General features: G+C 34.9%; 1 protein-coding gene across 1 annotated transcript in view; it reads left to right on the top strand.

Annotated features, from left to right (window-relative positions):
- LOC134790949 (uncharacterized) overlaps positions 1-12,006 on the top strand; it is a 51,515-nt gene extending 39,509 nt beyond the window's left edge. The window contains exons 6-8 of the mRNA XM_063761973.1: positions 9,407-9,534; positions 9,929-10,060; positions 11,083-12,006. Coding sequence (XP_063618043.1) covers positions 9,407-9,534; positions 9,929-10,060; positions 11,083-11,268 — 446 coding nt within the window. The 3' untranslated portion in view covers positions 11,269-12,006. The remainder of the gene's footprint in view (positions 1-9,406; positions 9,535-9,928; positions 10,061-11,082) is intronic.
- Positions 12,007-13,577: the final 1,571 nt, after the last annotated feature.

Here is a 13,577-nt window from a genome sequence, read left to right as displayed (position 1 = left end):
CAATCGGCAGCTCGGGAGGAAATGGACAAATACGGTAGCTATTAGGTTAGGATTTCCATACCTTAGATTTGTTTTTTTTTTCCGCCACCGTTACCTTCCCTTTCCGTATTTTTTTTGTAATATTTTACCCTCGTCGCCATCTGTGACGTCCAGGCTCCGTTGTGTACTGGGTGATCAAATGAAACAACTGTTATCACTCGTGCACTCCGCCAGCCACCCGTACGCTATGACACTTCTCCACGGAGTGAAGCTAGCGGGTAGTTGCGTCGTACTGTTTATTGTGTAATCGTCACAATATCCCCTGCTTATGCCGTAACTAAACGCGTGATTTTACAGCTGTCATTGCGCCTTGACACTTAGAACTACCTAACGAGAGTCTTTTTTATGTTTCTAAATAGTTTCATAAATGATTCTAAAATACTAATTAAATCAGGATGTGATCGATATAAACAGTTACAGTTAATTGCAAGGATCATTTTCGTGTGCATAAAGTCTAGTTCTGTGCAGCACTTTTCATGCAATTTGGATGACAAGTTTCGCCAAAGTGGCGTGCTCTTTGGACTTGTTTCTTCGAAACTAGTTAGCCAGGAGGCAGGATATGTTAATCAACCTGCAGCTAGGAAGGTACGTTACCGTTTTACATAAGTGTCATACTGTGGTGTATGTTATTCTGTCGAAAATGCGACACTAATGTTGTACAGGTTATGTTGTATGAGAAAGTATATGTGTGCTATAGGAAATTATGTAGCATCGCTACAGCAGGTGATGGGGAAAATATCGCGAATACACAAAATGTATTAGCTTGATGAACTCCATACTTAGGCACATAAAACTAAACTATTGATTACGTTACATATCTTAATAGTAATGCGATAGGTTACATAATTAGCAAGATATCGACGCCAGGATAAAGAGTGCTCACCCATTACAAACTCCAATTTCCGATACTTTGTCGTTTGTGTTTTATTTGCGAAGCACGATAACCACGTCTTCGTCCTACCAGGTGATAGCTGATGAGTGACGGCTTGGGCTCGTGCGGAGTGAGACGGGGTAGGTGCGGTGGGGGTTATACAATCGTCGTGAACGTGACGCGCCAGGTGAATGTTAAGAATTGCCTTGGACAAACTTTGAAGCCGAAGAACTTAAAATATAAGTATAATATTATTATGCGATAGTAATACTTTAAAAGTTAAGGATATATGTTAGTAAAATACGGTAGTGGCGTTAAATTAAGTTAATAATTTGTGTGGTTTTCATAGCTCGGAACATCAGTACCTCGCGTTGGGACACGGCAGGTTAACGGATAAACGTAGTTACAATATTTTTTTTTGTAATCAATATTTATTAAATCTTTTTCAAAGTATTAGGCCTCTGTGTAAAAAGTCTCTCTAAATATGTGTTAAAATTTTATATATAAAAATTATACATAATAAAAAAAAGTTCTAACATAAACCTATAAACCTATTTACAACTACTATTTACAGGTGGCGGTGCCAACTTTTTGAGAAACGAACAAAATGACTGGCAGTACGCCTTAAAAAGGGTGATTTTAACGTTGCTAGTACACCTTGCGAACCTACGAATCAACATATTACTTCTTAAAGGATAATTAAAAAACACACGTCAAAATACTTTTAAAGATTTTATTGAGCCTAAAATCGATGCAAAAGTATCTGACGGCTGTAGCCGTCGTGGCGTCCATGGCACAACTTTTTGATGTCGGCCACAGCCATAAAGTAATAAGTAAAGAAAGAGAAGGAACTCCATAGTCACACTCACATGTTTGACTAACCAAAGCATAGATGGCATTACTATACACTCATGAAAAATAATATTGATGAATTCGCCACATTGTTTCACTTAAATAACCCAATTCGTAATATTTATAAATATGAAACTCAATCGTACAAAATTATCACTTTATAACACCTAAAATTGGAAAATCATTTAAGGCAATTTTTACGAGTCGGCTACTTGAATCGGCTTGAATTGATGGAACCTTTTTTTTGTAAGTTAAATGACTAAATAACGAACGTCGTATTCCGGTAGATGGCGCGTGCCAGTGTATGCTAAACAAAGTTGCCATATTGACGAAAAAAAAGAGAAACCTAAAATTTATATACAAGAACGGATTCCGATTAAAAATAAATATTGCTAAAAAAACTACATTTTTATACTTCAAACTTCTTTTTTACAGTTTCCAAAACACATACAACATACAATAAATGACTTGACACCGTTTATCCACGCTTGAAAATCACAACGGCGACAATTAATTTTATGTGGATGGGATTGTTTAAATTTCTCAGCTTATGTTGCCTACATTACAAATTTCAAATCTGGAAAGTCTATTTGAACATTTCATTAGGTACTAGAGCCTGTGTGCAAGGAGAAGAGTCGTAGGGCTTTCGCATAGACTCTGCATAATTGATGAATTTTAGTTATTTAAATCAACCATTACAGTATTTTGAACAAATTATTTAGCTCTACTCATTAATTATACAAAACTAGACTAGAACATGAACTAGACTAAAGGAATATTTTTATTTATTTTTTGTTTCATTGAAATGGCAAAACTGACACTACACTAACTCGAATAATGAGTACACAATACAATGCAACGATAGTCTGTCAACGATGTCAGTGGTTTGGCGGTCATTGCGATTTGGCAACGCCGCGTGGTTCAGATACACACAAATTTATTATCAAGATTGTGTTCGCATAACGTTTCGTTTCAAATTCTTATTATGACCACGGTAAAATAAATTAAGTATATCTTAGCTAATATAAATAATAACAACGTATTAATGTATTTATAATAAAATCTTCTACAAAAAATATGCTTATTTTTTAGGCTGTTGCTAGAATGGACGCATGTATTTAAATTACAAATTATGTTCACTAGGGAGCCAACTGCGTAAATAGAAACTGTACCAAGTACGGGTTGTAATTCTATTAAAACAGTACCCTACTTCGGGGTGTTGTTATAATGCTGCTTCTTAAAAAACGACTGGAAATTTTAGGCATGTATTTTAAAACTCAAACATTATAGTAGATTTATATTTAAAAGTATTTTTGGACATTATTTTTTTATTTGATCCATTAACATGTGCAATTAAGAAGCAGAAACAATAATGACATGACAGATATATTTAGGGAGACTAAAAAAATCAATGGCAACACTAAATATAAACTGTCAGAGGGCCTACCGCGAACCACGTTCGACGTGTTGCCTCTCTGTCGCTGTAAATTCGTACTTAAGTGTGACAGGGAGGCAACATGTCGTACGTGGGTCGCGGTAGGCCCTCAGGACAGGACCATGGCGTCGACGGCCGCCTACTGCGTAGCGTCTGTTTATAACATCATTATGAACTTTTTTAATTTCATGTGTTAAATTTAGTTCGGTTCGGTATTTGATATTATTCGAAATGTAGTTCACAATAGGTACTGAATTCCTGTGGATTCCTGAAGTACCATCAGAATTAAACTAAAGCAGGTCAAACAAACCTGAGGAGAGGGTGTCAACGGTTTGCCAATCAATGATGAATATTGCCTTCAAATGGATTAATAATATGCATCAGGTAAGTTTATTAAAGGTTATTTAATGTTAACTACTGAAACATTTTAACATATTCAACGCTCTATACATATAACTTTTTATTTTAACCTCTTGTCAATCCCGAACTAACGACCGTGAACACGGTTAGGTATGTAAACTTGAGTGGTGCTTTGACATTATTTACCAATTATTTACTGTCGAAAATAATGAAGCAAATCACTCATGGCTGGTTTTACTTTAGTGAACGGAATTTATTGGTTATGTAATCTATTGGTTGCTCAGTTATTGGTAATAAAAGTATAATTATTCTGTAACTATAAGTTTTCCAGTTCTTAATTTCAAACCATGTAAGATAATCCTCAGTAACATTTTACTGAATCTATGTAAGTTGTTAATATAATCTAGTTTTACCAACAGAAAGGTCTTAATGTAAGGTTGTTTTAATTTTTTTGAAAAGTAACAATTTTAGAAAATACAGATGTAGTTATAAACACTCAAGTTATGGACTTTATTTTGAAAAAATAATGATTTTTATGATGAATGCTTGCTTTCCCTGCAAAAATGTAGTAAAAATCAGGGACCGTTACCGGTATCCGGTATAACTAATAATAAAATATCACATAGCATTCACAGTATTTTTTTTATAGTTTAGAATAGTATTTAGGTAAGGATAGTGATTGATAAGATAGCTAAATTAAATGCAAAAATATAGTGAATAGCATCAGGAATCAAAAATATACATAAACAACCGTGATACTGAAATTGAATACCTGTTAATTTGTATGAAAAATATACTGGTATTCGGTCCCTGGTCAGAATTGAATCTTTAAGATGTTTTTGTATGCAACAAATTATTTTTTTGATTTCAGGTGCTCCCATTCTAGCTCCTATCACCCGAAAAGCGAACGATCGGAAATATGTTTTAAATTTAGAAGGGGAAACATGTCGTTAAACATCATACGCCTGCTAACCAATGGATAGAGTTACTACTGGTCAATGTATTATATCTGACTGAGCCGGAACGAGGCCAAGATGGATGCTCAAGACAGAAAAGCGTGGAAGGATGTTGTGGAGGCCCTACACACCTCCGGGTTGCCATTGAACAATCAACAACAACAATGTATTATATCTGAAAAAATGAAGTGACAAAGTATTATTTATATGGAATAAGAGGAGAAACATGAAACTGTCAATTCCTGCTTCAATGGATGCAGTTCGATGCAATGAAGAATTTTTAATTAGTTATTAATACCCATTAATAAATTTTATCCTTATTTCAATCCATGCTTTATTTTTGTCTACCCACCTTCATTATATTTGCTGAATTGCCACAACTGTGTTCTGTGTTCAATGATAGTTGACAACAGGATCCTATTTGCTTTAACTATAATTTGTAATATGTGGCTTTCCATCACAGAAGGGTCCTTATGGTTCAAGTACAATAAGGTCCTTTCCATCTGAAATTCCAACTGAAATTCTGATAAAAAGGTCCTTATTGTACATGAACCATAAGGACCCTTCTCTGTTGGAAAGCTACATATTTATACTCTGGTACACCAACATTGTCAATAGAAAAAGGCAGCAAATTTTAAAAATGTAGGCGTTTATTTACTGACAAGGGGGTTGTGTTTGTAGTTTAAAAAGTATTATTTGTAATTTAAAATTTTAATTTCTTGTAAGTGTGTTGGCGTAGGCTGTAAAAATATGAAATAAACAGAATAAGCCTAAATAAAGTTTTACATGAAAAGCCATAGCGTTACGAGTAGGTATTCTAGTTTCTGACGTTAGCACCAAGAGGGGAGTTAAAAATTTTAAGTCAACGCTTTCAAAACATAAGTTAGGTTGTGTCAAATATTTCATACAAAACCCAACTAAAGTAAGGGAGTTTTTTTCGAAACTAAAGTGAAGGAAAATGAGGTTGGTGTCCAGGGGACAACTGCAATTTTAAGTTTGTATCTCAATGATAGGTAAATATCTAGATTCTATTTATAATAAGTATTATTCGTTGCATCACTAAGAAAAATCTATAAATCAGGAACAACTAATATTAACTATTTGAGAGAAACATATTACATACCTATCGGTAAGTATATTCTAAGTCCAAGGACTTCTTGTTTTGATATGATATATGAGCACAAATTAACATAAGATTATTATTGCTTTCATTTCGGGAAAACATACTTTCGAGTATTGTAGGTATGTCTTTTGTATCTCATTGAGATACAAAATGCAATATACATTACACTGTAGAACAAACACTCTCACATAATAAATACATGGCGTTAAATACAAAGATATTTTTACTAATTATGTTTTTTACATATAGGATGTTTTTGATTTTTTTATAATTTTTAATATGTAGGGGTTTCTTCAGATACATTTATGGATGTAACAATGTTTACTTCATGAATTGTATATTACATTAAAAAAAAATATTTTTGATGAAAATTTTTCGGATAATGTAAAATAAAATAAAAAAAGTGCCACCGGAGCTGGGTCTCGAACCCGAGTACTCAGAATTGCAAGTCAAATACTCAAACCTCTCGACCAAAACTGAAGTGGCGCAGGCGTCAAAATATTAAATCAATTCTTAGATATGGTTACTTGACGGTGTAATTCATTGCTACCTCACTAGATGTCACTATTATTTATTGATAACAACGCCATCTAAAAATAACGCGAAGACATTCGAGGTACCGGCGAAGATAACGCGATTTACGTAAGCCGTGTAGCAATGTACTGAGTTACTTTTCTTCGTTACTTCTTTTTCTATGGCCACAGCCGACTGTGGCGGTCAATGGGTAGTACGGGAGCCCAAGAGGGGATTTTTGTAGTTACTCGAGCGCGTCAGATTAAGATATGAGTGATATCTTGCTACCCCGTGTAGTCTACCTTTACCCCTTTTAGTCGTCTATGTTGAGCCATTGGTTGGTAGCCAAATTGTTAAACAGATTATGGATTTGGTCAAATTAGTCCAAATTAACGCTATAATTGTGCTATTACTAAATCTGATAACTATTTGTACGCATTTCCTTAATCTGACGGTTACAATGTAAAAATTAGGCGACAAAGTTGTGTTCGTCAGATTAAGAAAATGCTTACAAATAAGTGTTATATTAAGTAATAAGTTATAGAAAAAATATAGCATTAACTTGGACAAAAACGACCAAATCCACAAACTGCTTAACGATTTTTTAACCCTCCACCAACCTCCCGAAATTTAAAAAAAATTGTAGACGCTTTCCTGCTCGCTGGAAAAAAAAACTTTATATAACTTTTTTTTCTTCTTTTCATCTAATATTTCGATTCCAATAGGTCTGTACGACGGTCGAGTATAACTACACATTTAGCATCGTCGGCTCCCCAGCTATAAAGGAAAACAACCGGATAGATATATGAACAGAGCTGGGCACCGTTAATCAAAAAGTTAACTTCGTTAATCGTTAATCCGTTAAATAAAAAGTTAACTTCGTTAAACGTTAAAACGTTACTCTTCAAAAGTTTTAACGGAAGTTAAAGTTAATCGTTAACTCGAAATCGTAAATATACGCAATAAGAAATAAAACTAGGAGAAATAATCATAAATTTTGATTTTTATTAAAGACTAATCTACTAATTAACATGGTAATCATTACTAATTAATAATAGCATAGCCAATAAAAATATCATTCGCTAGCATCTGACATAAGGTGCATGTGCCCCTTCATGAACATGAGCATATTAAAATTGTCGTCTGATAGCGACGCACTAAGGGGTAAATTCACGATCTACGCGGCCAAAAGTCGATTTATCAAAACAATAAATACCTCTGCGATAACAGCTACCTGCGGTAGAGGACCCTTTAGAGGCTAGATAACAACCCCTCCCACCCTCGTATGCACTTTCTAATTCGTTTCACGTCAGTCGGAATTTGATCGTGTCACTTCGTGTATGTTACTTGTTCTCGGCGCTCTTAGAAAAGCAAAACTTTGACGGTGTGGTTTATTGTTTTTAAGATATCAAGAGTGAAAAAAATCATGGATTCTGAAACAGCAGGTTAGTAATTTATAAGCAAAAATAAAAATATGCTTTATTTATTTGTTTTTGAGGCTAGGTTAATGCTCTGAAAGAGAGACTGTTTTTGAGCGTCATTTTTCGCAAAAAAAAAACTTCACTCGTTAATAAGTAATACAATAGGGTGAGATCGAGCAGAATTGTTAACGACATGTTATAGTCTATTGCTTTGGTTATTATAATTTAAAAAAATACTTTCCGCATGCTTCCGCCAAATCATCATTTTTATACTTTAAAAATAATCCGCCATTTTACTCAAAAATAAACTTTTTTTTGTATTGAGTTTAATCGACATGTTTATTTGTTTTAGATGTATCAAATACGTCAGAAATGAAGATCGTGACTAGAAAACACATATTTTATCTCTTCAAAAGTAAAAATTTACCTACATTGGAAGAAAAACTGTGTTCCTTAAGAGATCAACTTTTTTCTAGTGAAGGCTGCACTAATGAGCAAATAGAATTATTTAAAAGCAATTTTGCTTATTTCAAGTCAGAATTTAAGACTAGATGGAGTAAAGCTCAGTATAAAGAAGACAGATTCATAAAAAACAATAATTCTTGGCTAGAAGGCTCTTTCGCGATTCCCGTTGCTGAAAGTCCGTTGTTTGTAGATATGCCAAAGGCAAATTTCGGCAACACGAATGATGGAAACACCAGCAGAAGGTTTTTGATGATCCAAAATTAGCATCAGATATAACTGGAATCAGTTACGAGCTGATATATAGATTAAAAGTAATTTTAGAGACGATATCAAGCTGCCACAAAATTGACTCTGAAAAATACGACAGTTACGCAAAGGAAACAGGAGAACTATATGTCAAATTATACGGATGGCATCCCATGACGCCCACGATGCATAAGATACTAGTCCATGGTGCTGTTATTATAAAAAAATGCGTTACTACCCATTGGACAGCTCACTGAAGAAGCTGCAGAAGCGCGTAACAAGCATTTCCGATCTTATCGACTTGATTTCGCAAGGAAGTTTACGAAAGAAAGCTGCAACACGGATATTTTGAATCGCTTACTTTTGAGTTCCGACCCCTTACTGAGCTGCAGGAGAAAAGTAAAAAAAAGAAAGCACAGTACTTTCCTGACAGAGACGATAGAATTGCTATTGCCTGCCGATCCGAACCCAGAGTGCTCTTCCGGAAGCGAAGAAGAAAACATCATAGCAGAGACTGTTATGTAGCTTAATATGGCAACTGATTTTATTTCAGTAATAAATTATTATACACATTTTACTATATTTTTAATTTTTTCCTCTTTTGTGCAGATGTCGAAATTTTACATATCAGTAGAATTTTAAAAAATTTACCCTATAAATTGAAAATTTTTATCATGAAACAGTTGTTTCAACTTCGTAAAACGTTAAAAAATACAAAAACCCGCAAAAATAATTTTGGCCCCGTAGATCGTGAATTTACCCCTATGTGCGACGCCCGTTTTGGAGAAAAATATCTTTTCCCGCCGAAAACAGGCGTTCCACAGCAGCACTCGATGGTATACTAGTGTTATATTTGAGGCAGCGCGCGGCCTTGGTGTGAGTAGGTACTTAGGTATTAACGATTAACGGACTTAAGAAAAGTTAACGGAAGTTAACAAGTCCGTTACAGGTTTTTAAAGTTAACTTAAAAGTTAATCCGTTACTCGAAAACTTAACTTCGTTAATTAACGATTAACGGATTAACGAGTTAATGCCCAGCTATGTATATGAAAGCATTTTATGTCCAATCCCAAACTGACGTTTCACTCTCGCTCAGTCAACTAACGACGTATAATAAATTTGCAGGGAACGCCTGTCTCGTTGAGCTGATATGTCGGCACGGAGCGCGACTCACGTCGCTCAGGCTGGAATGGTTCTATGGCGCGCGAGACGACGATGTGGTGGAGCTCGTGCGTGAATGCCCCGAGCTTGAGGTAGGTACTTGTTGAGCTTATATGAAATGACGGCATTTGAAACTGATTTGTGAGGTCGGTATTTTGTTTGTCAAATTATATACTAGAGTAGTAAATAAAGAAGACTGACAGAACATACAACGTTGCGAGAGTCGTCAATGTATTGTAGATGACAGATATAGAGCTAAAACGGAAAAATAAGTACCTAATAATAATAAGGCACTCGAGGAACGCGGCGCGGTATCGTATGGAATGGAGGTTATTCGTCTCTTCAATATTTACTAGTTTCCGAGGCTTTCCCGCAAAAAACGAAATTTATCGCTCTTGCATATTCGAGCGAAAGATAATGAAATTTCGATTTTTGCGGTAGAGCCTCTGACTTTGATTATACGCATACTTACTACACTTACTACAGTCGTTGAGGATCGGGAGCGCGACGCACTTGACTCGTGCGTTGCCGGCGCGCGCGGCGGCGGCGCGGGCGCAGGGGGCGGGGCGGCGCTTGCGGCTCGACCTCAGCCGCACCAATCTCGCCGACATATATCATGTAAGTATCAATCCCACCAAAAACATTCTGTAAAAAACTAGCCAAGTCTCGATGGAGCTGCTTGTTTATCTCTAAAAAGTAATGAAATCTAGACAAAGTCGTGCCAAGTCTAAGGTTCCTTACTGCGATTTCTTTATTATTATAGTTAATGTTGTGTGACTTGGCCGTTGAAGGGTATACAAGGGTACAAAACCAGGTGCTCCATGACACCATTGCACCTCTTTTCCGCACTTGTATCGTAAATAACTATTTTAATTTACTGAGCAGCAATGTAGGTACTGCAAACATTAACAAAACATAAGATGACATGACATTATAGTAAAGCGGTAGCAAAAGAAAAGTGTTTAGAAATCGATTTGTCGATGTCGTCTCGGATATGGGTGAATATGGTATCGATGCATTCAGTGTAATGAAGCTGAACAACTTCCACCATATTTCCCAAAATGTCCCAGAAAGTTTGTATGAAACATTCCTTTTTTGTTACCAAATGTGTAAGGAAATCTAGTGGAAATATGGTGGAAGTTGTTCAGCTTCATGTACTTTACCAGCATACCAATTTTTATAGAAATCTAAGATGTGATCAAAATGTACAAACTTTTTGAGAAATGCTCAAATAATGTAATTCAATTTACAGTTAATACGATAAATTTAATCCGGATAATAAGTTAATTTCTACTTAACTAGAATGAGACTCTTCTATTGTAGGTTTTACACTTATACCGGTAAAACTTCTATTGTAGGTTTTACACTTAAACGGTTTTAATATTTTTGATCACTTTTAAAGCAGTTTACTGAATCACTAACTGACACATAATTATTTATTAAAGCACGCTACATTTATACTATACCTACAAATCCTACTATTTATACTGTTTGTATTAGTGTTGAATTCTAACAATATTTTGGTGGTAACTACTGGGAAAAAAAATCCCACCTTTTACCAGTGATAACTACTTGCCTTTTCCTGACATAATTGCCTAGCCAATAAGACTACTCCTATTAATGCTGTTTTTTTTAAACAGGAAGACCTAAAGTCTCAGCATTCTGGAGAATACGAAGAGATAGAGATGAAGACAAAATACGAAACATTAATAGTTGTGTTTGAGAAAACAGTTAACGAGTACGAAATAGAAATTGAAAAGTTCGAGAACGCTCTGGGATTGGGATACTTAGATGGTGTGCGGGGTTGTTATGATTGTAATGTGTAGAATGTAGATTGAGTAAGTATGACCAAAGATAATTTGAAAGTATGAGAAATTGCGGTCACCACATATAGGCGCTCCCGTACTTATGTAGTATGGGAACGCGACGCGACCTTTTATTTATTTCAGTTGCATGTTGCATCCACGTTAACGACTAGAACTCATGGTTTAAAAACTAGCTGACGCCTTTATAAGGCAAAGGGTATAAATATATTTCAAACAAAGATTTTAAAATTTATTTTAAAGTGACGGGGTTAAATTTTGCGTGATTTCGAACACCCGTTCGTTAAAGAGTTAGTAAGTACCGTCAAATGGGGTGAATAGAACGGCGGAGTGAATAGCGACAAGAACCGGGAATGACATCTGATAATTTAAAAGAAAATATGTATTACAAATTGTAGGTATCGTGCGATTGAAAATAACAGTAGATTATATACTCTTGTTAATAGAAAGACTAGGAAAAGCATGAAAGTTGTGATATATTGTCAAACTAACGGTTTAAAATTCAGTCTGTCAACGAATGGTTGATATGAGTTCCAAAACTTCCTTTAAAAGTTTTTACTTGTTTGTGACACTTCTGATAGTGAAAAATTGGTTTGGCATTTAATTGAGAACCTATTAATTACATTTTAAGTATACTTAAATAATCTTTGTTTTGTTAGAAAAAAAGTGTGAAAATTAGACATCCATGAAAATTCTGAAAAAGCACGAGGTGTATAGGGACGCTACGCAACGGGGGTGAATAGGATGACTGAGGGGTGGAGCGGGACGTGGGCGGGGCGGGGGTGGAGGTGGTAGTTAATAGAGGCGCATAAGTAATAGGGACTCTAAAGGGTCAATAGGGACAGGGCCGCCAAAAATTGTTTTTAAAATTAATTATTCTTTGTTTAGTGTTTCTTGGTAGATTAGTACTAGACACTTACTTACGCCAACTTAAAACAGGCGGAAATTTTGAATAGTATAGTTTGTCAATGTTGTTGATTACGTATCGTGTACCTACATAAATGACATTAAATTGTTATAATTAAGAAATTGTAAGAGAAGGAGCAGAAGGATTACTTATGAAGATTAATCGATCCAGTTAAGTAAAATGTTATTTTAAAGTTTTTCTTGTTACTACATTTAGATTTTGCTGTTAGCCATTTATAATGATCGTTCTCATGTGAAACATGTCTTGGTATGTTATGTTATGTACGATGTGATTAAATTTTTATACTTAAGTAATTAAGATTTTTTTATTACCCTTTACGTGAATAGGTGTTGTAAATCTACACCGACGTGGTAGTTGTGGCATTTGTGGCGCTTCCCCACTCTGTCGCTTGCCAAGTATATGAAGAGTTAGCTTAGTTAGACGGACGTCAAATATATATTGGGTGTTTTGAATTAAAAATGAAACATAAATTTATTAATAATAATTATTAAAAGACAAACAGGAATATAAAACTAAAACTAACAACAAAAACATAAATTATTATTAGTACTTAATAAAATACTTTATTTCAAACTTCAAACTTCAACATTTATTCAGCAAATAGACCACAAGGGCACTTTTACACGTCAACATTGAATTTACATACTAGCAAAAATAATAACAATACATCAACAATTTTATAAAATACAACTAACTGCAACTATCAATTCAAACTAACGTATTACAATTACTTAGAGATGTTAGTGTACCTATATGGTCTCTTAATGTCGAATTACATAAAAAAAATCTATAATAATAATATAAAAAAATACAGATACAAAAACAAAAAAAAATCTATAATATTTAGAGGTGTAAATGTAATTCCGATGCTCACACTCCTGCTTGGCAGCACAATTTCAACAAGCCCTCGAGCTTGGTTCTCCCCCACCTTCCTTAACAACTGGTGTCACCTTCCTGCTCTATAAGTCCGGTAGTACCACGGAAGCGAAGAACTACAGACCCATCACATGCTTGCCTACACTCTACAAGCTCCTTACATCCATTTTGAGAGCAAAAATCAACGCGCACATTGTCGCAAACAATATTTTGGCCTCTGCTCAAAATGGATGTAGGGTTGGGTCTAGTGATGTGCCGTTACCGGTAAAATACCCAAGGTGGTAAAATACCCAGTAATGTTACCGGTAATATTACCCAGAATCAGTAATTTACGGTAATATTCAAATTAAGTAAATGTCAACAAAAGTTGTTTTACATTAAATCATTACTTGTCAACAAATGCATCATACGAAGTGCAAAAAATCAACATAGGTTTACTTTTCTAGTAAATTCCCAAAACGACTGGTAATTTTCCCAATGTTACTCGGTATTTTACCAATATTACTAG

The sequence above is a fragment of the Cydia splendana genome, chromosome 5 (assembly GCF_910591565.1).
Source record: "Cydia splendana chromosome 5, ilCydSple1.2, whole genome shotgun sequence".
In the NCBI taxonomy this organism is placed as follows: domain Eukaryota; kingdom Metazoa; phylum Arthropoda; class Insecta; order Lepidoptera; family Tortricidae; genus Cydia; species Cydia splendana.
This window is presented reverse-complemented; position numbering and strand designations above follow the sequence as displayed.